The sequence below is a fragment of the Petaurus breviceps genome, unplaced genomic scaffold (genome assembly GCF_028583685.1).
Source record: "Petaurus breviceps papuanus isolate PSGF00001 unplaced genomic scaffold, PetGlider_PUasm1.0 90601, whole genome shotgun sequence".
Classification (NCBI taxonomy): Eukaryota; Metazoa; Chordata; class Mammalia; order Diprotodontia; family Petauridae; genus Petaurus; species Petaurus breviceps.
Window position 1 is genome coordinate 2,625,380 of NW_027187282.1, and position 21,994 is coordinate 2,647,373.

General features: G+C 43.0%; 1 protein-coding gene across 2 annotated transcripts in view; it reads right to left on the reverse strand.

Annotated features, from left to right (window-relative positions):
* The window catches only part of VBP1 (VHL binding protein 1), a 60,970-nt gene that overhangs the window by 23,811 nt on the left and 15,165 nt on the right, over positions 1-21,994 (reverse strand). The window contains exons 11-19 of one of the 2 annotated variants that reach the window (XM_069063736.1): positions 21,224-21,360; positions 19,307-19,416; positions 17,895-18,002; positions 12,846-12,965; positions 11,946-11,973; positions 9,931-10,051; positions 6,178-6,234; positions 4,503-4,610; positions 1,477-1,993 (exon numbers count right to left, since the gene is read on the reverse strand). In XM_069063736.1, the coding sequence (XP_068919837.1) occupies positions 1,988-1,993; positions 4,503-4,610; positions 6,178-6,234; positions 9,931-10,051; positions 11,946-11,973; positions 12,846-12,965; positions 17,895-18,002; positions 19,307-19,416; positions 21,224-21,360 (795 nt within the window). In that variant the 3' untranslated portion in view covers positions 1,477-1,987. Of the gene's footprint in view, positions 1-1,476; positions 1,994-4,502; positions 4,611-6,177; positions 6,235-9,930; positions 10,052-11,945; positions 11,974-12,845; positions 12,966-17,894; positions 18,003-19,306; positions 19,417-21,223; positions 21,361-21,994 lie in introns of those variants that run through there. The other variant, XM_069063738.1, reaches the window with a different exon arrangement.

Genomic DNA, 21,994 nt, shown 5'->3' on the forward strand with positions numbered 1-21,994 from the left:
ACACACACACACACACACGAGTATTTGTTATGTATATTATATATGTGGGTGTGTGTATTGTTCCAAATCACTAAGAAGAGCAATGCAAATCCCAACCACTGGAAGGTCTTCCCTCATAGTCAGCAAATTGGCCAACATGACAAAAGATGACAACAGTTCAAGTGGGAGGGGTGGTGGAAATACAGGCACACTCATATATTGTTGGTGGAGCTGTGAAGCGGTTCAAACATTTTAGTAAGCAATTTGGAATTGTGCAAATAAAGTGGCAAAAATGCCCATACTCTTTGACCCAGAGATTCAATTACTAGGCATCCCCCAAGGAGGCCACTGATAAAAAGAAAGTCCTTATATACACCCACAAAGTTAGAGCAGCACTTTTTGTGATAACAATGAATTGGAAACGAAGCAGACGTCCATTGACTGGGGAATGGTTCACTATACTGTGGTCCATGAATGTAATGGAATACAACTGTGTTGTAAGAAATGCCATATGTGAAGCATACAGAGAAGCCTGGAAAGATCTACACGAACTGATGTAGAGGAAGTCAGCAGAGCCAAGAAAACAAGCTACACAGTGACTACAACAATGTCAATGGAAAGAACTACAGGACAATCAAAAGCGAATGCTGGGAAACTACAAAAAATAAGCTCGGCCCCAATGATGAGATGAGAAGATGCCCCCTCTAGTCCTTTGCAGAACATGGCATTTTTTTCAATGTATTGATTACACCCTTTGCTGATTCTTTTATCTTCATCCTCTTTTTTTGCCTTTTAAAACATTCTGTTAGATGGCTCTCTGGGAGGGGGAAGCACCATATTATTTGAAAAAGTTCAATTATTTAATATAGTTCTAGAAATGCTAGCTTTAGACAAGGGAAAGAAATTGAGAATAAGTATAGGCAGAGAGGAAACAAAATGATCAATTTTTGCAGATGATATGATTTCAAAAACCCTAAAGCATTAATTAAAAAATTAATTGAAACAATAACTTCAGTAAACAGGATATAAAATTAAGACACAAAAATCATCAAACGTTCTGTATATTACCAAGAGAGTCCAGCAGGAAGAGCTAAAAAAATAAAATTCCACTCCAAATACTTCTATGTTGTATAAAATATCTGGGAGTCCCTTTACTAAGACATACTGAGGAATTATATTAATACAACTACAAAACACCCTTTTCAGAAATAAATACAAATAACTAGAAAATATTAATCATAGTTGGGCCATGCTAATATAAGAAAAATGATAATACTACCTAAATTGCTTTACAGATTTAGTGGCATGCTAATTAAACTACCAAAGGGCTATTTAATAGAATAAGGGAAAATAATTTAAAGTTTCATCTAGAAGAACAAAAGTCAAGAGAAATCATGAAAAAAATGAGTACAGGGCAAAATGTTCTGTGAAGTCAGCCAAGGGTGGGGAGGCAGGTCATCACTGATGGAGGGATGCTTCATAGTGGAGGGGAGGGGGCACTGGAGGTTTTGGTTGTTGTCGCTGCTGTTGTTTTTTTAATCTGACCAACTGGTTTACTGATTTTTTTTTAAAGTATATAATCAGTTCAACATAATGGGTAGAGTTGAACTGCTTGTCTGTGTCGCCCTCCACACTTCTTCCTTCTTTCTGTTCATTCTCTTCTCTGCATTTTGTTAAGGCCCTTTACTTTGTTCTTCTTTCTGACTTTGCCAACACTATCATTAGCCCTCCCATCCCCCCTCAATTTCCCCCTCCCCTAGTCCCAAATATGAAGACTCAAGCAAACAAATTCCCCAACTGGTCATGTCACAAAATGTACATCTCAGTCTGCCTGAGTCCAACATGCTTCACCCTGGTTCCTCTGGAGATGGGGTTGGCCATGCTTTGATCAGAGTTGTTTTTCCTTACGATGTCATTGTCTTTGGATCAATGGTTCTTGGGATTCTGCTCACTTTGTTCTGGTTCAATTCACATGTCTTCCAAGGTTTTTCTGAATCCATCTCTTTCTTCATTTCTTACCGCCCAGGAATATCCATTAATTCAGAAACATAAAAGGTATTTAATAAGTATTTTTTTATTATTTAGACAATCGAGGTCACAGAGAGCCAAGAGTCAGCCAGCAAGGTAATTATAATAAATGATCATCAGTCCTGGAGAAAAGATCCTTTAGCTAGAGGAACTGTGGAAGATGTGGGACTATGAGTCCTCATCATTCCCCATCATTAATGTTTGCCCTATCTATTGATTTGTTTAACTGTTTTTCTTTATCACAAGGGAAGTCTCACTGTTGTTAGGGAGAAAGGGAATGGTATAAAGTACAGCTCTGTATCTATGTCAACAGGGAAAAATAGACAGGATAAGGGATTCCAGGAGAATGATGGATGTTTGCCACCACTGCAAGAAATATAGGAGGAGGGGCGGCCAGGTAACACAGCAAGTAAGAGCACCGGCTGCAGTGTTGGGATGACCTGGGGATCGAATCCGGGCTCAGACACTTAGTACCTACCCAGAAACATCTAGCCATGTAACCTTGAGCAAGTTACTTAACCCCAATTGCTTAGGGGCGGCCAGGTGGCTCAGCAAGTAAGAGCCCCGGCTCCAGTGTCGGGATGACCTGGGGATCAAATCCGGGCTCAGATACTTAGCACCACACCCAGAAATAACTGGCCGTGTAACCTTGAGCAAGTTACTTAACCCCTATTGCTTAAAAAAAAAAGAAACATAGGAGGGAATGACCAAGAAATGAAAATGAGGGCCAAGCTTAGGCCAACGTCATCAAAATGACCACACTCTGTAAATAAATTTCCTTATTTCATATCATAACAATCAAACTACCAAAGAACTACTTGACAGAGGCATCAAACATGCAGCTCTACTGAATCAGATTAAAATGTAACTGAGAAATATTTTACCAAGAAAATAAAAATGCAATAAAACCTAGGTAACATTACATTTTAAAAACCAAGTCAAGATGTGGCCCACAGAAATCCTTATGTATGGATTAATGGCCCCCATTTCTATTTGAGTTTGACAACAAAGTAATAACAAAACACATTTGGAGAAACAAAAGGTCAAGAATGTCAAGTGGAATAATGAAAAAAAAATGGGAAGAGAGATTAGCAGAACCAGATCTCAAACTACACTACAAAGCTGTAACTGTTAAAACAATTTGTAAGAAACAGAGAGATTGATAGGTAGACCAGATTAGGTGCAGAACATAAGATAAACCCAAGATCTTGGCTCCTTTAGGGGAGTAAGGAGGGAGGCCTCATTACCTGACAAAATTTGCTATCTCTAGAGTCACATGAAAACATGTTACAACTCACTAATAATTAGAGAAATGCTAACTAAAACTCTGAGGTCTACCTCATACCAATCAGATTAGCAAAACTGATGAAAAAGAGAAAATGACAAATGGAGGGGCTGTGGGAAACAGGCATGTCAATGAACTGTTGGTGGAACTATGAACTGGTCCAGCCATTCTTGAAGGTAATTTGGAACTCTGTCCCCCAAATTACTAAACTATGAATGTTCCTTGACTCAGTGATACCACTTCCATGTCTATACCCCAAGGAAATTTTTTTAAAAAGATCTATTTGTACAAAAAAATATTTATAGCAGCTCTTTCTGTAGGGGGCGAAAAGCTGGAAACTGAGTCACCAATTAAGGAATGGCTGAACAAGTTGTGGTATATGACTGTGATGAAATACTACTATGCTATAACAAATGATAAAAGGGATGGGTTTCAGAAAAGCCTGGGAAGGTATGCATGAATTGATGCAAAATAAAGTGAGCAGAACCAGGAGAACAATTTATACAATAAAAATAATACTGTAAAGGTAATCAACCTTGAAAGACTCAGGGACTCTGATCAACACAATGATCAATCCAAACTGATGCAGAGGTAAATGAGCGAAGCAAAACAATAACTTCTAGAATACTGACAACACTGTCAAGACAAATGACTGTTAAAGACTTAGGAAGTCTGACCAACACAATGACTTGGCATGACTCCAGAGGACTAATGATGTTGCCCATCTTCTCCCAAAGAGGTGAAAGTGAAGGAGACAGGGACAGCCATTTTGGGATGTGGCCAATGTGGATATCTGTTTTGCCTGACTATGCTTATATGATACAATATTCTGCATTTCTTTCCATTTCAGTGGGCAGGGGGAGGTGGGAGAGAGGAAAATAAATGCTTTATGACTTTAAAAAAAATGCCCACTTGAAACCCCCTGATGTGATGAGAGCAGGCCAGCTCTACAAAATGGCTTTACTAGCATTGAAGGGCTAATTAAGCCTACTAATGAAGAGAACAGAATGGGTGTTCCTTCTTGTTCAAAAGGGTGCGAGAGCATCCCAAAAGCATATAAATGGTGGTGATCCCTGACCATGGATACTGAGAAATCCAGTGAAGAAAGAAAGGACAACCCAACGCGGGATTTGGGATTCCTCTTGGGATTCTGCACACTCTTTACCTCCCAACCTTGGCTCATACGCTCCCATTCCAACCCCCAACATACCTGGGGCCCAGAGACAGGAGCAAAAGGGTTAGTGGTCCTTAAGCCTGGCTGTGCATAAATCAAGGGCTGGGGAGCCATGAAGGGGACTGCTCCAAGTGGAGTCTGTACCTGTGAGTTGGAAAGGACAAAAAGAAAATATGAAATAGTAGTGGGGAAAAGGGGCATTGAACAGTTCTCCCAATAAAATATACAATATCATGAAAAACAACAGTACATCTCCCACAAACCACATAATGTATACTAAGTCAGTAGACATTATATGATACAAGCCAAATATCCCATATTCTATTAAGGAATCCTAGTTCCAACAGAAGGTAGATGTAATAGTCTTAAGGTCTCTGAATCTCAAATTTTCTCAACTGTCAAGTCAGGACAATAATACTCAAATCACCATCTTAAGAGCAGAGACAGTTTCACTAAAGTGCTAGGTGGCATGGTAGATGGTATGCAGGGCCTGCAATCAAGAAGATATGTTCAAATTTGGACCCAGACACTTCCTAGTTGCATAACCCAGGACAAGTCACTGTCTGCCTCAGTTTCCCCATCTGTAAAATAAGGATGAAAATAGCAACCTCCCTCCCAGGGTCATTTGTGAGGATCAAATGAGATGAAAATTATAAAGCACTTTGCAAACCAGCCTTTATCTACCATCATTAGTATTGTTTTTGTATTCCCAATGGGTGGCACACAGCCCATCACAGAGTGGGTGTTTGCTAAATGCTGGTTAAATTGAACCCCAACCTCCGAGGGCTGTTGTGAGGCAAGTACTTTGTTAACCATGAAGCACCAGCTAGAGAAATGAGAGGAAGTAGTAGTTGCCTTACTCTCCCAGGCATCCAGACAAACTTCTGGGCTATCATCTTGAATTCCTCCCTTTCTGCCCCTCTAACCAAGCAATCACTTGGTTACCACAACGCAGTTCAGACTGCAAGATCTCAAAAGCCATAAATAACCAAGAGTGAAAAAGAAGGTGAGGAGAAACAGACACCAAGTAGACCAGAAGCCTTTGAAGAGAGTTGCCCCAGGACGGCCAAGTGAACCAAGAGCCAGTCAATTCTCTTGTCTGCACATGCTTGGTCCACATAGTAACTACTCCCAAGCAAAGGCCCCCAGGCAGCTCTGTCTGAGGGCTTTTTCTCATGGCTGGCTTTCTCTGACAACCTTCTACTTTGTCTGGTGGTTTTCTTGGTGGGCTATAGCATCTTTGCTAACGCCATTTACTACTTTAGCCTATTACTTAAGATGAAAAGAAATCGAGAGTCCTCCATGTCCAACTGTGGTCCTTGAAGGGCAGGAGAGGACCAAGGTTTGCTCTTTATCCCTGAGGCCCTAACACTGAACAAAGCCCTTTTCCAAGTATCCAGCTTGATGTGCAGAGGACACAAAAACAATCAGCCAAGCTGGGTTAACCCTCTTCTCTCCTTCCACATGAAAAGATGAGATTGTACCATCATGTTTTGGTGTAAAGTGAGGAAATGGAAAGGGATTCTTCAGAGGAAAGGTAAATGAGAGTGTTTAAATTCCTCATATCTCAGAGCTCAAACTCTCTGGTGGCCTCCCCATTCTCTACCACTAGAACTCAGGAGCTAGTCCCTGACTCCTTGATTTTCTACCATGTGTTGTTGTGGCCTCCACCCCTCCCATTAGTGCCAATAAAGGCTAGTGGGCTTCTTACCATGCCATATACAGGCAGCTGATGTGTGGTCACTGGATAGGATATGGGGACAGGCACCTGAAATAATGACAAAAAAAGTCTGTATTATATACAATTTACTTGATTAGCACTAATGAGGTGAAAGGAAATGAAACATATCCTAGAACTTTTCTTTTTTATGGGGGGGGGTGTGCACTATGATTTCATTGGTGGAGGGAACTTCCAATATGAAAATGAGCTTCATCACTGCAACCTAACACCTCATGTAACTTCTAGTATTAGAGAGTTTCCTGGGGTCCTGATCATGTGCCCATGGTCACAGAGCAAGGAACAGCAGGATTTGAGCCCAGGCCTTCTTGATTCTCTATTCCATGAGTGCGAACCAATACTAAGAGATCACATTTCTAAAAAAACCCTACAATCCAGGTTAATAATGGTCTCTGTTTAGGCATTAAGATTTTCAGAGAAGAAAGGGGTGATACAGCTTACAGGATACCCTGCCATGGCTCACTTCTTGACTCAATTCTGTCTAGAGAAACCAGGTCCAAAGCACTTTCCTCACAATAACCCCTCTACACTGACCCTTAGTTAGAGGGAAGGCATCACTTCTGGAAACTTCTAACTGATAAGACAGACCAGAATCCGTCCCTGCAGCTTGCTTCCACTGCTCTCAGTTCTATCTTCTGAGCCCAAATGGGGTAAATTGAATTCCTCCTTCACATAACAACCCTCCAAATACTTGAAGACAACTATCATGTGTCTCCCCCCTCCCCTACTCTCCCCTCCAGTCAACTTCTCCAGGCTAAACATCTTCAGATGTCATGGACTTCAACCTGGATCCCCTTGTGTGAACTCTCTAGCTTGTCCACAGACCACACGATTCCAGGACTGAGAGTGCTATACCATTAGCCCTGCATCTCCTTCATTAGCTCTTCCTGAACACACAATCTGCTAAGGCCCTGAGTTCTTGTCCATACCATCTTCTAGCTGGCTTTCCACACCGTAGGACATCTAGTACTTAGAAGTAGAGTTTTTGAATTTAAGTATAAAAGTGTACATTTATCTCTATTATAGAAGAAGATTTAGCCATGTCAGTCCCTTGCTCAAGAACGTTTCAGTGACGTGGAACCAAGATGGCTGCCTAAAAAAGTCAGATCACCCAGTTCCTATATACCTACTCGTGCAAAAATCTTAACTTTGTACCAGACTGAATAATGATCAAGAAACCCACTGAGAAACTATTCTAAGTGACTTCTTCCACCCTGAAACTAACCAAAAGAACAGCCAGAAGGGGGTTAAACTACAACCATAGGCAGTAGAAAGAACTGACAACAAAGTCAGCCCCAATGAAGGCAAACAAGAGAGTAGCCTCCCAGTGGCCTGAAAAAGGGCAAAGGCCGTGTGTGCTTGAAATGTGTGTGTTGGGGGAGCAAGGGACAGAAAAAGCAGAAGCTCCACCTACCTCCAACCTCAAGAAAGCCCAGGGTTAAGACAGAATTTATAGCAGGGTCTTTAGAAGTTACTAGAAGTAACTAGAAGCAACAGCAGCAGCCAGAGTAGTGTGGTTCAGCCCCAGACAGTCCAGGTACCAGAGAGTCAAGGCCCCTAGCATTCTGTCCTGAGATGCCACAAAAAAGACCCAATGCTCTGAACCTAAAAGATCCAATGGGACCTAAAAGGCTCAAGAGGTGAGCTGAGCACCCCAAATAAAAGTATAGCAGGGGGTGGTGAAGCCTAGCTTTGGCATGAGGCACCAGTTCAGGACCTAGAGTTGCAGAGATGATAAAGAAGAAATCACCAGTATAAAAAATGATTATAGATCCAGAAATTCCCCTCAAAGGAGAGAATAAGGCTATTATAGCTACAAGCAGACCCAAAGAGGAAACAAATTTATTTTCCACAAGGACTACATGAATGCCTAGAAGAAATGAAGCAAGAGATTACAAATGAAATAAAAGTTCTGGAGAATATGTAGCTTTGAAGAGAAAGTGGTTAACTTTACACAAGTAATAGACTTCCTGAAGACCATAACAGACCAAACAGAAACTAATGATTCCATGAAACAATAAGACATAGGAAAACAAAATAAAAAAGTAAGCTGATATAAAAAATAACCAATCTGGAAAACAGGTAAAGGAGAGATAATTTAAGAATCACTGGACTCCTTGAAAATTGTAATTTAAAAAAAACCCACAAAACTCCTGGACACTGTATTGTAAAGAAATCATAAATGGAAACTATCCAGATCTATTAGAACCAGAGAGCAAAGTGAAGCTAGGAAGAATTCACTGATCCCTTCCTGAAAAAAAAAAAACTCAAAAAGAAAAGTCCTCAAAAGGAATGACATGATCCAAAACCAGAGCTCCCATGTCAAAGGAAAAATAATTCAAGTATTGAGAAAGAAACAGTTCAAATACCAAGGAATCACAGGCAGGATCACATAAGACCTGGCATATTCTACTTTAAACAAGAGGAATCTTGGACTATAATATTCTGAGAGACAAAAGATAAGGGCTTGTAGCCAAAAATAATTTATCTGCAAAATTGAATATAATCCCACAGGGGAAAAAAATCCATCTTTAATGGAACGGAGAACTTTCAATCATTTCTTATGAAAAGATTAGAACTGCATAGGAACTTTGAATACTAGAGTCCAGAGAAATCTTGAAAAGTAAATTTATTTGAGCAACTGGAAGGAGCTGTATGATAAAGTAGTGTTAACATTGTCCTGGGGGTGGGGAGGGAGAAGGGATAGAAGGAGAAAAGAAGTAAATGTGTCTTCAGAGGGATTTGAGGGGTTAAATAAGAAAAGCAGTGGATCTGGCAGCAAGGTGCATTGGTTCTATTCTGAGGATTAGGAGAGGAGAAAAAGAGAGAGAAAAAGGAGGGATATACCAGTGTAGAAAGGAGAAAGAAGGGGTAGAACTTGCTATTTCTCATCACTGGCATGGATAAGAATACACAAACATGGAAAAAAGGGTGGAGGAGTAGGCATGAAATGAGTCTCACTAATCTTAAATGGACAAAGGGGGGAGGGTTGTAAACACACGTGCACGCACATACACACACATACACACAGAGTTTGGTATAGAAATATAAGAGTGGGGGTGGCTAGGTGGTGCAGTAAATAGAGCACTGGCCCTGGAGTCAGAAGGACCTGAGTTCAAATCCAGCCTCAGACACTTAATATTTACTAGCTGTGTGACCTTGGGCAAGCCACTTAACCCAAACTGCTTTGCCTTTCCCCCTCCAAAAAGCAAAAAAAAAAAAAAAAACCCCAAACAAAAAAAAATATAAGAGTGCTTGCATCCCATCTTCTTAGATATAATGTACAACCAAATGTAGTAGCTTGTCAAGATCTTTGGGGATCCTGTCATCCAACATACCAGTTATCCCACTGAGCTGTGCCACTTGCCAAGTTGCTGATACAAGTGGTGAACATCACAGTAGCAACAGCAGAGCCTGCAAGACTACCTTCCAAGCTGCCATCCACCCATTAATGGTTACTCTTTGGAAACAGTCATTCAATCAAATCTACAGCAACCACTTAAGTATCCTCTCATCTAACATTTGACAAAGTCTCTCAGGTCATCCTCATGAGAAAGATGGGAGATGAATACAAGCTCAAATGCATCATTACAACATCAATGTTTTAAAAATGTCTTTCATGACCCACATATTGTCCCCTGGCCATTCTCACTACCTGTGTCCTAGTACATGGGATGAATAAGTAAAACAAAACAACTCAAAACAAAAACAAATATGTGCTATTACCATATGTGGAACAGAAGAGATGGCAGCAGGATTCCAAGTAGTTGATGTGCTAGTTTTCACCTGCCAGTTTATTCCCCCCGTCATTTTCTTCTCAGGGGGCTGGTTCCATTGTATGTCAGATCTAAAATGAGATGTATTAGTGAGCCTTTTCACATAGCGGCCCTTGTCCCAATGAGGAAATGAGCTGAAAATCTAAGCAGCCAGTTATTAAGCAGCTGTTGCATGCTGGGCCATGAGTAGGATGCAAAATATAGATGACAAAGGGTATTCACATACAAATAACTATTCAAAGTCTAAAAGAGAGGTATAAATCAAGAGAGGTCCAAGGAGATAGTGTGAAGCCCTCCCTCCTGGCCTCTGCTTGTTAGAATTTTCCTTATCCCACAAGGTTCAGCTCAGGCAGCACCCCCCCCCATATATGTGTTGGAAAGTATTCTCCCTCCTCCCCCAAAGAGTCCTAGACTCTTTAGGCCAGATCCCTCTTTGGCTCCCATCATCCCCATCCATTTATTTACTTAGCAGTCGCTATGCCATCTACCCAACCAAAAGAATATTATTAGTTCCTCAAGGCCAGGAGCTGCCCAATCCTTAGCACAGAGCCTTTCCCTGACTTGGTACTTAAGTGTTTGCATCCCTGAACTGATACAGTATCTCTATAACCCAGGAGATAGTCTCTGGGAGTCATTCTGCCTATACCATTCACTTATCTAAAGCCCACTTCCAAAGGAGGAACCTCCTGGCATGACAGCATTCACCCTAACTTGTACCCAGGGTACCATTAGCCCCTTCCTTTTTGCAGGGAGGGAGAACCCAGAGAGACCCATATCAAGCCTTCAAAGCAGTCATTTCCAGAAATATTGCTAGGGCCAGATTCTTCTAAAAATCACAGATTTAGAGCTGAAAGATCTGATTTCAAATGTGATGTCAGACACTTACTAGCTATGTGACCCTGACACATAGGAAAATCACTGAACTGACAGCATTCTGTGATAGTGTAATTAAGAGAAGATTCTATGCAATCAGACTCTGTATGATATCTATCACTCATTCACCACCCAGGGCTCCATGATTTGACTACTCTGCTCAAATGAGTCCCAGTTCAGCCGAGCCTAGTCACAGCATGGGCAACATCCCCCTCAGCCCCCAGCATCATCCCTGGGGCTAAACTACTCCCTGTATTTGGGTTTTGCTTAACATCACATATTTGTGAAGCCCATGTTAGGCCATACCAGTGTGTATGTACCTCAGGAGAGAGGACACTGTCCCCGCCTCTAGAATGGCTCTCCAAAGGCTCTCCTTTCATCTTGTTCATTCACGGACTTAGCTCAAGAAGCTGCCCAGCAGAAGGGTGGGGTTGGGAGGGGGGAATGACTGTATGGATAGAGGATGATAGAAAGGGGAGAACTGGGATACCAAAGGATACCATGCAATGATGGGGCCATCAGGCTGAGGCTGGGCTGCACTGAGTGGAAGAGCCAAATCACAGAACCCTGGGCTGGTCAGTCTTGGCCAACTAAGCAAAAATGAGGAATATTCCAGTGGAATTTGGCTACACTAAATATAGCAAATTATCACAAGAACCCTAGAAGATGACTGCGAAATGATGCTGTTTGGGGGGACAATGGTATGTAGGTGATGGATGGATAGATGGATAACTGCCACGGAAGGACACTGGCTACCTATAGGACCTGGGATCAATCACGTGGCCTTTCTGGTCCTCACTCGATGCCCTCCTCTACAAGCTCCTTTCAGCTCTAAATGGATGGTCTTCAGCTATTTAAGTACTCATTACTGGAGATAAGTTTGAAACCTTCAGCAGCCTCCCACAATGCCAACTGCCTGCATGACTTGGATCTCTTTAGCTCCTGGGCAGTTCACAGCAGTGTTGTAGACCCAAGTCAAGGACTTTTAACAAGTGATTCTGGGACTAAACTTGTAACAAGCTTTAAGTTCCTTCCTTTGGCCTTTCCTCCAACACTGAATTATTAGCTGCCCTTTTTCAAAAAATAACTTACTTTTTGGGGCTCGCTCCGAAGTCAAGATCTGTTTCAACAAAACAAAACAAAATACATCACTTTTTTTTTTTAAGCAATTGGGGTTAAGTAACTTGCTCAAGGTTACTCGGCCAGTTATTTCTGGGTGTGGTGCTGAGTGTCTGAGCCCGGGATTCGATCTCCAGGTCATCCCAACACTGGAACCGGTACTCTTACTCACTGAGCTACCTGGCCGCCCCTACATCACTTTTCTTTAAAGTGCAGCTAGAAGGTGCTATAATGGATAGCTATGGAGCACCAGGCTTGGAGGCAGGAAGACCTGAGTTCAAGTCCAGCCTCATACACTTCCTAGCTGTGTGACCCTGGGCAAGTCACTTCACCTCATACATACACACATATAAAATTTTCCTTACATAGCAGTCTAGGATGTATACATACATATGTATACATGTATGCATGTACACATATATATTATATATAAATTTTTCTGATCTAGTAGTCTAGTAACTCTGTAAAGAAAAAATGAAATGAAGTTAGCTGAAGTTACTCTTTCTTTTTTTTAATTTTTTTTTTTGCTTTTTTGAGGGGGGAAGGCAGGGAAATTGGGGTTAAGTGACTTGCCCAAGGTCACATCGCTAGTAAGTGTTAAGTGTCTGAGGCTGGATTTGATCGCAGGTCCTCCTGACTCCAGGGCTTTTAACTCCAGTTACTCTTAATGTGTATGGAGAGAGAGAGAAGGAGGAAGAAGAAAGAAAAGGAGGAGATAAGACAGGAGAGGAGAGGGAGATATATATATATATATATATATATATATATATATATTTATATACCTCAATATGCATGTGTATATACACACCAAGGTTATACCTCTGCCTGCCTCAGTTTCCTCATCTGTAAAATCAAGATCATAAGAGCACTTACTTCCCATAAGGTTGGCAAGGGAGGTGTCCAGGTCATTCCCAAGGACTGGTCCACTCTGCTGGCTGAGTGCAACCTCTTTGTGCTCCTGAGCAGCTAAGGCTGATGGAGCTGCAGCATTATCTAAGCCCAGACCTGCAAAACAAACAGGAATCTGTCAAACCTGGCCACGTTTGTCGTAGGACAGTGGAGCCAGAGTCAGCTCATTGCTCTGGCTGGGGGAGCGTGACGCATATTGTGATGATGATGGATCTGATTTGATTGGAGTGATTGAATCTGATTTCCAACCCCTTAAAAGCAGACCTATGAAGCACTTTTCACTTGTTCAATGAACCGCCATTTATGACCAGTTGGCAAGCTGACAAGACTTTTTTGGTTTCTGCCTTAGGACTTTTTTATTTTTTAAGCTACCATTTCTATAGCTCTGATTGGATGATCTCACAACAACCCTGGGAGATGACTGCTTTTACAGGTGAAGAAACTGAGGCCAACAGAACTGACTTGCCCAGGGTCCCACAGTTAGTATTAGAGGCAAGATCTGAAGTGTAGGTTTCCTGATTGCAAGTCCAGAACTCTATTCACTAAGCCACACTGACTAAAAATAAGTGATACAGAAACCACTCCATGATTGCAAAAGTCTACTAAACAATAGTCCAGGTGTTGTCTCAGTGGATACTGGGAACCAGTTTAACATCCTGACGTATTTATGTCAGCATCCATTTTCCATGCTTATGAATTAATGTGGCTCTAAAAAAGCTTTCTTAACAAGGACTAGACAACTGTCTGTACCCAGATACTAGATTCTAAATATACCTTGTGACCAAGTGTAGAGACCGTATTCCACCCCACCCTGCATCTCATTGCTCATGTCCAGAGACCACAGAGGATGGAAGCTGGGCAACTGGGGCCCCAGATCACACTGGGCTGTCATCCAAGCTTAACAAGCTTTTGTCATCAAAAGCTTAACAAGGCCCCAAAGCCTCCACACACCCCCCCCCCCAGGATGCAAGAGCCATTGGCTCTGGAACCCTGGTTCTTTTGGAGTCATTATCCCACATATCCAGTAAGGTACCATATCTTGTTGGGTTCTTTAGACAACCTCTCTCCCATTCTTTGCTGTCTCTCTACTCACATGGTCATCTCTCTCTGCTTACAATCTGACCCTTCTCCAACACATCCTTATGGAGCTTCCAAAGTGATATTCTTAAAGTACATCACTAGATCACCTCTTCCCAGGAAGTGTCAGTGGCTCCCTCTTGCCTCTAGGATCAAATAACAAACTCCTCTGCTTTGCATTTAAAGCCCTTCACAATCTGGCTCCAGTCTCTATTCCCACTCTGATTTCAGAGTATTCGCCCTGCATGTCCATTTCCATTTCATGCTCCAATCAGACTGGCCTGACTGCTATTGCCCATGTACATAACCTACCATCTACCACTTCCAGGCCTTTGCAGTGGCTGGGTCCCCCATGCCTGGGATGCCTTCTCTCCTTGACTCCACCACTAGCACCCCAAGCCCCAGGGCAAGGACTGTCTTTTGCTAGCAGATTTTTCCACCTACTTTCATTCTTGTCTCTTTCCCTTTTACTCCACTGCCAGAACATCCTGCTCAGCAGAGTAAAGACTCCCAGATTCCCAGGTCTGGCCTTAAAAGCCCTCACTGATAGGCCCTACCTCCATCCCCATTCTTCACCTTTCTTGTTCATTTTCCTACAGCTCTGCTTTGTGGACTGGGCTTCAGGCAGACTATGTCACTCTCTGGCCCTGGCATGTACCTGCATTTGCCCCTCTGACATTCTTCCTATAAGGCCCTCCTCCTTCACCTGTTGAATTCCCACCCATCCTCTAAAACCCAACTCAAGAACAGCTATCCCAGCTGCCATGATAACCCTCCCCCCTGCCCATATATTCAATTACCCACATGACTGGGAGCCCCAGGAGGGCAGACACTCTCTCTTATCTCTTTTCTTAAGGTCTGAAACAGCAGGAAACATAAAAACAACTCTCTTCCCTTTAGGAATAGCAGGTTATCAGCCATAGGGACAGCAATGGAGCTTATGAGTTCATTGGTTTAAGGAACTCCTAGAGGGGGAAATCCCTCCTTCCAATGTAAGTCAGTTTCTTTTCTGAAACTTCTAATCTAAGATTGTTCCTCCTGTTAAACTTAATATATACTTTAAAATTCTTTTTTTTTTAAAGTATGCTGGAGGCAGCTAGGTGGAGCAGCGAATAGGGCACTGGCTCTGGAGTCAGGAGGACCTGAATTCAAATCTGGCCTCAGACACTTAATGCTTAATAGCCGTGTGACCTAGGGCAAGTCACTTAACCCCAATTGCCCTGCCTTCCCCCCCCCTCCAAAAAGGAAAAAAAAAAGTAAGCTATATTTAGAGTTGGAAAAAAGATCTTCGTTCAAACCCTGGTTCTAAGTTACTGGAAAAAATATAATTTACTTCCCTAAAAAGGTAGGGGGACCATGGGTGTGGGACATTGTATGCACAGTAAAGATTAAATTGATGTCTTGGTTTAGTGGAAAGGCTTTTTACCCCCTCTTTCTTATTTTTTTGTTGCAAGGGACGTATTTCATGAGGTGAGATATACTGGGCAATAAAGATGATGTGAAAACAAAATGGCGGGGTCCTGAGAGAAGGTGCCAACATTGCCTTTAGGAAATCTGCATTCGAATGTCTTACAGATTGGCATGGGGGCCACAGAGGTGGTCACGGACCAGGGTACAGAACGTGCTCACTATTCCCTGTTCTGTACCCTGGTGCCACAATCCGACCTATGGGTGACTGGCCATGCCCACTCTTGCTCTATGAAGAACTGGTCAGTGTGTTTATTTCTCCCCCAAGAGACTGTAAGCTCCTTGAGGGCAGGGCCTGTCTTTTGCCTCTTTTTGGCATCCCCAGCTTTTAGCACAGTGCCTGATACAGAGCAGTTGCGTAATAAAAGTTGACTGAATAATTGAGTGTGCCTGAGGGAGGGGTCCTCGGCTCACCAAAGGAAAGATGACAAATACAATAACCCTAACCATCTGCACTGAGATTATGCAGATTAATTCTTTTCATCTGAGAAGAGTGAGACAGCAGGGCCCAATGGCTAGAGGGGTGCTGTCAAAGCCAGGAAGATGATTCTGGTTCCAATTAGACCCATCTTGGCCAGAAGTCTGTGTCTAGACAATCCCCCTCGTGGCCCCAGGCACCAATCTAACACTACAACAGCAGAGTAAGCCCTGACCTGCCTGGGAGAACCACTGAAGAAGGAAACCAGAGGCCAGGCCCTAAGCCTAATCCAATTGCCACTAGTCCTATGCTATGATCAGGTGATATTTGTGAGGTGTGGGTGAGGCAGCTCACTTTGGGGAATATTCCACTGTACCCATAGCTGAGAAAAGCAGCCCCCCAAAGCTGCTTGTGAAGCTCAGTGATTACAAAATCCCTGGCAGCCTCTCTCCTCTATCTCCCATACCCTCCAAGGACCCCAGGATGCCCCCCCTTGTCACTGGGCTTTCCCCTGTGGACTGGAGGGGCCACCTTGGAAAGGCTTTGGCTCAAACTCACCCATCACAAGGTAGCAGGTGGGATCCATTCAAAGAACATGAAAGAGAAAACAGAGAACATAACAAAGTCAACAAAGAATGATATTTTTAGTCATTATATGGAATGCAAGGAAAGTATTTTTTAAATTATTTTAGGCTCTGAATTTTCTCCCTCCCCCACCTGCACCCATTGAGAAGGTATGAAAAACAAAGTCTGTGACAAATGCATGAGGAACAAAGTCCTGGATTAACCAGGAGGAATGGGGAGAGAAGAGAGGAAGAAAGGGAAAGGAGAGGAGCTTTGACTGCCCTTGAATCCATTTGTTCTCTCTCTGGAGCTGGGCAGCATGTTTCATCATGAGTCCTTTGGAATTGTGGTGGGTCACTGTTGATCAGTCACTAAGTCTTCAGAGTCAATCATTGCTACATTATTGCTGTTCTCCTGATTCTGCTCACTTTGCTTTGCATCAGTTCACATAAGTCTGCCCAAGTTTTTCTGAAACCAGGCCCGCATCATTTCTCAGCCCAACAGAAATCAGTAAATAAACACTTAGTGCCTTTATTTTTATTATTTTTAATATTTATGTATTATGATCCAGGCACTGTGATTCCATCACAAATCATATACCACAACTTGTTCAGCCCTTCCCCAGTTGATGGGTATCCCCTTAGTTGCCAGTTCTTTGCCACCACAAAAGAGCTGCTATAAATGTTTTTATACATATGGGTCCTTTTCCTCTTTGATCTCTTTGGGGGAATAGACCTGGTATCAGTATTGCTGGGTTAAAGAGTTAGTGTTTTGGGCACAGTTCCAAATTGCTTTCCAGAAAGTATGGACCAGCATACCACCAATAGTGAATTGGTGTACCTGTTTTCCCACAGCCCCTCCAGCATTTTTCAGTAGGAAAAGTATTTTACCACTTTCACACTAACCATGTGAACCAAGCTAGTTACTACATGGATTCACATATGCTGTGGATAAAATCTTGGCAGTGATTTCATAAACCTGAGAGCTCCCTCCACTGATGCAGATCCACTAAGTGAACAGACTGTCAGTAGCTACTGTGGCCATAATTGTCCATCACCTGGTAGGTGAACACCTGATGAACAGCTTTTTGGGACTCAAGACCACTCTGGAAACCTTGCCAATTTGGCAAGGCCTGCCCTGGCTGGCACTCCACTGGCATTGGCTGAGATCTCACCTCCAGACCATGAAGAACTCTTGGACAATCTTAATGGAAAAAAAATCAAAGCCTGTCTCAATGGACCTGCCCCCTGTGCATGCTCAAGGCTGCCACCACCAGTAAGGCCAGCCCCTAAAGTGGTCCTGGCATCTCACAGCCAAGTGTGGGGCTTCCACCAGACTTCCCACTTGAAGACAAAAGTCACAAGTATTTAATATCCAAATGCTTATATCTGCTAACAACTGTTTACATCAAGTCAGAGACCTACCCAGTGGCCAAAGAAGAGGGAGAGAACACTATGGAAATACTACCAAGAAGATGAGGCCATTACCATTTGCCGCTTTGCACTCTGAGCCCAGTGACTTTGTTCCAAACACAGAGTCAAAATCCACAGGAATTTCTGAAGGAGCAGAACCCAGAAGAGCTGATGGAGGGAGCCCTGAGAAGTAAATGAGACATATAAAGACACTCTTACAGGGTAAAGGTACAAATACAAAGTTACCAAAAAAAAAAAAAAAACAATTCTCAGGAATCACACAACACACGACCATGGATGCAGCTTTATGCCTATCAGTCAAGAAAGGGAAAGGAAGCAAAGCCAGTTTCTGAACAACCAGAGACCATGCATTCAAGTTCATGCACTTTAGTGTCCTAGGCATATCCCTCACCTGAAACTGATTTACTCTTATTTTACAAAAAGACATTAGCTGTGTGACCTTGGGCAAGTCACTTAACCCCAATTGCCCTACCTCCCCCTCTCCAAAAGCAAAAAGAACAAAATAAAATCAAATAAAATAGTCAAAAATAGATCATACAAGGGCAGCCAGGTGTCGCAGTGAGTAAGAGCACCAGCCCCAGAGTCAGGATGACCTGGGATCGAATCTGGGCTCAGATACTTAGCACCACACCCAGAAATAACTGGCTGTGTAACCTTGAGCAAGTTACTTAACCCCAATTGCTTTAATTAAAAAAAATAGATAATACAAGACCCATTTGCACAAAAATATTTATAGCAGCTCTTTTGGTGGTGGCAAAGAACTGGAAATCAAGGGGATGCCCCTCAATTGGGGAATGGCTGAACAAGTTGTGGTATATGAATGTAATGGCATGCTACTGTGCTATAAGAAATGAGGAGCAGATGGACTTCATAATAACCTGGAGAGACTTATATAAACTGATGCTGAGCGAGGAGAGCAGAACCAGGAGAAATCTGTACACAATTACAGACACATCGTATCTGTGACTGCTAACTTTGATAGATTGGGCTCCTCTCAGCAATGCAAGGCTATAAAATAACTCCAAAAGATTCATGATGGAAAGGACATCCATACTGAGAGAAAAGAACTATGGAGTCTGAATGCAGATTGAAGCAAACTACTTGTTCTCTCTTTTGTGTTTAGTTTTGTTTCATTCTTTCTTTCTCATTGTTCACTTCACTAGTTATAATTCTTTACAACCTAACGCTTAATGCAAAGGGATTTGTAGAACCTATATCAGATTGCATGGGAGGGGAGGAGGGAGGGGGAGAAAATTTGGAACTCAAGGGATTGTGGAACTGAATGTTGTAAACTAAAAGAGATAAACAAATTTAATAAAATTAAATTTAAAAAAAGAAAAATAGTCAAAAATTAGGGTTGCCACAGAAAGGGCTGAAATAAGAGTGATGTATAAGCCCTGATTTCCTAACACAATGCCAGTTCCCAAAGATTCAGCCTCAGTAACTTGGCCAGAATACAAACTCACCTGCTCCCCAGGTTTGGCTTGGGGGTGTCCCCATAGCAGCAGTAGTGCTCTGTGCAGTGAAAACAAAGGCAGGTTGAAGACCAAAGAGATCGCCAGAAATGTTGGCCAGACTGGGGTGGAGGAAAGAAAAAAAGGGGGTGTGAACGCCTCTAAACCATTTGAGAGAGATGTATGTGTGCCCACGTACACATACACACACATATACCCTCCCCACCCCACACACACACCCACACACAACCCCCTGTGTAATTTGAAGAAGATACCACTCCATCTTTGAAAAAAGCTACATCTAGGAGGGGTGGCTAAGATGATGGAGTAGTGGGAAATAATAGCAAATTCCACCCCTTTCCCCCAAACTCCTCCCAACACAATTAGAACATGCACCAAATCCAATCCCGATAGGGGAAACCAGAAAAAGTCATGGTGATTCCTCTGTCTGGCCCAAGCGGGCATAGGAGCCAAAGAGGTCTGTAGAAACGGGGACAGGTTTGGGCCATGAGCATGTCAAGCTCAGAGCTCACCACCACCCAAGGAGAGGTCCCAGACCCATCCCAGGGCACTACCCAGAAACAGCCAAGGGCATTCTCTCAATTTCTTCAGGTTTTTCTTTAATTGTTCCATTACAATTTGAGAATTTTCTCTTAATCAATCTGGTGTGCTAGGTTAAATGTATACTTAAAGACAGGTTTTTTGACACATTGGAAAAGAAATCTCTTTCCCTTATTATCTGCTAGGGAGGGGTAGGAGTAGGGGGAAGGGGTGTCAACAAACTAGTGCCCGAGGGTCAAATCAGGCCCACACTTGGTTTTTTGCTTTTTGGAGGGCAATTGGGGTTAAGTGACTTGCCCAAGGTCACACGGCTAGTTTTTGTGTTAAGTGTCTGAGGCCAGATTTGAACTCGGGTCCTCCTGACTCCAGGGCCAGCGCTCCATTCACTGTGCCACCTAGCTGCCCCTACACTTGGTTTTTTAGTAAGGCACCCAACCACCCTAGCTAAGAAGCAGCTCTTCATTTTTTTAATACAACAAAAGCTTGTTTCAAAATGTACCAAAGCTTCTCATAGGCCCGTCTATAAAAGCCCTGGGTTTGACCTGAGGGCTGTACTTTGCTGACCCCTAGAGGATAAGAATGGAATCGATTATTTGGGGTATTTCTGATGTCTGGCTAAGTAAGTTTCCTCCATCACTGTGCACCTATGACTATAGTGTGTGTTTGTGTGTGTGTGTTTTGACCCTGTCATTTCACTGCTAGAAGGCACTCCCAATGAGGAACCTCAGTCCAATAATTCATAGTGTCAGAGGGCACCATGACAAGTGACCTGGCCAGGGGTCACCCAGACAGGGTGGGTTTCAGGCAGGGCCTGAATTCATTAGACTGGGAGCTCCTGGAGAACAGGGCTGGTTTTTTATGGCTCAGTACAGTACTTAATCAACGCTAGCTGGCTCTCCCAGGTCTCCATGACTCAGAAGCTAGCCTTCCATCTCCTATGGCCCACTGTCTTCCCCATGATCCAGGGCTGAAATGTTGAATGAATGAGTGTAGACTGGTGATGTGCTGAAATGGGAGTGTGAGGGTAGAAGGATGGGCAAAGTTTCACCTGCCCACACTGATGTCAGCATCTGGAAACAAACCTATTGAATGTGATGATGAAAAGGCAATTAGGAGAGGACTACCAGTGAAGCCTTCAACAGGCGGTTTTTTCATAAAGTTAGGTGTATGATCAAAAAGGAGAAGGAAAGGAGGCTTCGAGTTTCATAAAGATTACTGTGGTAGAGGGGACTGATGATGGGACTGAAGGCAGGGATAGAGGGGCTGGGGAACACAGACAAAGTAGTGGCTAAAATGCAGTCCTTCATAATCTAGACACCTCTGCTCTGTCCCAAGTGCCACTGGGAAAAAACACAAAGTTCATCTCACCTGGTAGGTGGGGGCATCACAGGGGCAAAAAGGTCGGCAGCAGGAGAGGCGGCCATGTTTTTCCCTGCTAAAATCCTTGGAGATTCAGCTGCAGAGGCAGAATTGGGGATCACTGGAATTTCTTTTAAACGTTTCTCCTGGAAGAAATGATAGCACAGCTGAATGAAAAGGGACTGACATGGGATGAAGGCCTGCACCAAGTGGTACCAAATCTTGAGTTTGGAGAAGTGACTTTGTAGTTTCAGAACACATAGAAATTCATTTAGGGGCAGCTAGGTGGCACAGTGAATAGAGCACCAGCCCTGGAGTCAGGAGGACCCAAGTTCAAATCTGGCCTCAGACACAACACAAAAACTAGCCATGTGACCTTGGACAAGTCACTTAACTCCAATTGCCCTCCCCCCGAAAAGAAGAAATTCATTTAGAATATTCCATTTTTAAAAAGTGGTATTACTACCTGACTTGGCCTTACTTTCTACACAGCCAATTCCCACCAGCCCCTTAAGGCTTTGCTCAAAACTCACCTCTTCCTAGAGAACTCCACCCAACCTTGCTCCCTGCCTATCCCCCCATAACTTGCTCATGCTTGTTAACAACCACAAAGGTTGACTGGGCAGTATACATCTTAGCGCCCTAGCCCTCAGATGCAAGCCCTTGGATTTCCTGTCCATTTTTCTTACTATTCCACTGAGAGCTGCCCCATTGCTCTGTATCTTGAATTGTGGCCCTTGTCCCCCAATTGCTTAATAGGTAGAATACTATGGGGTCCTT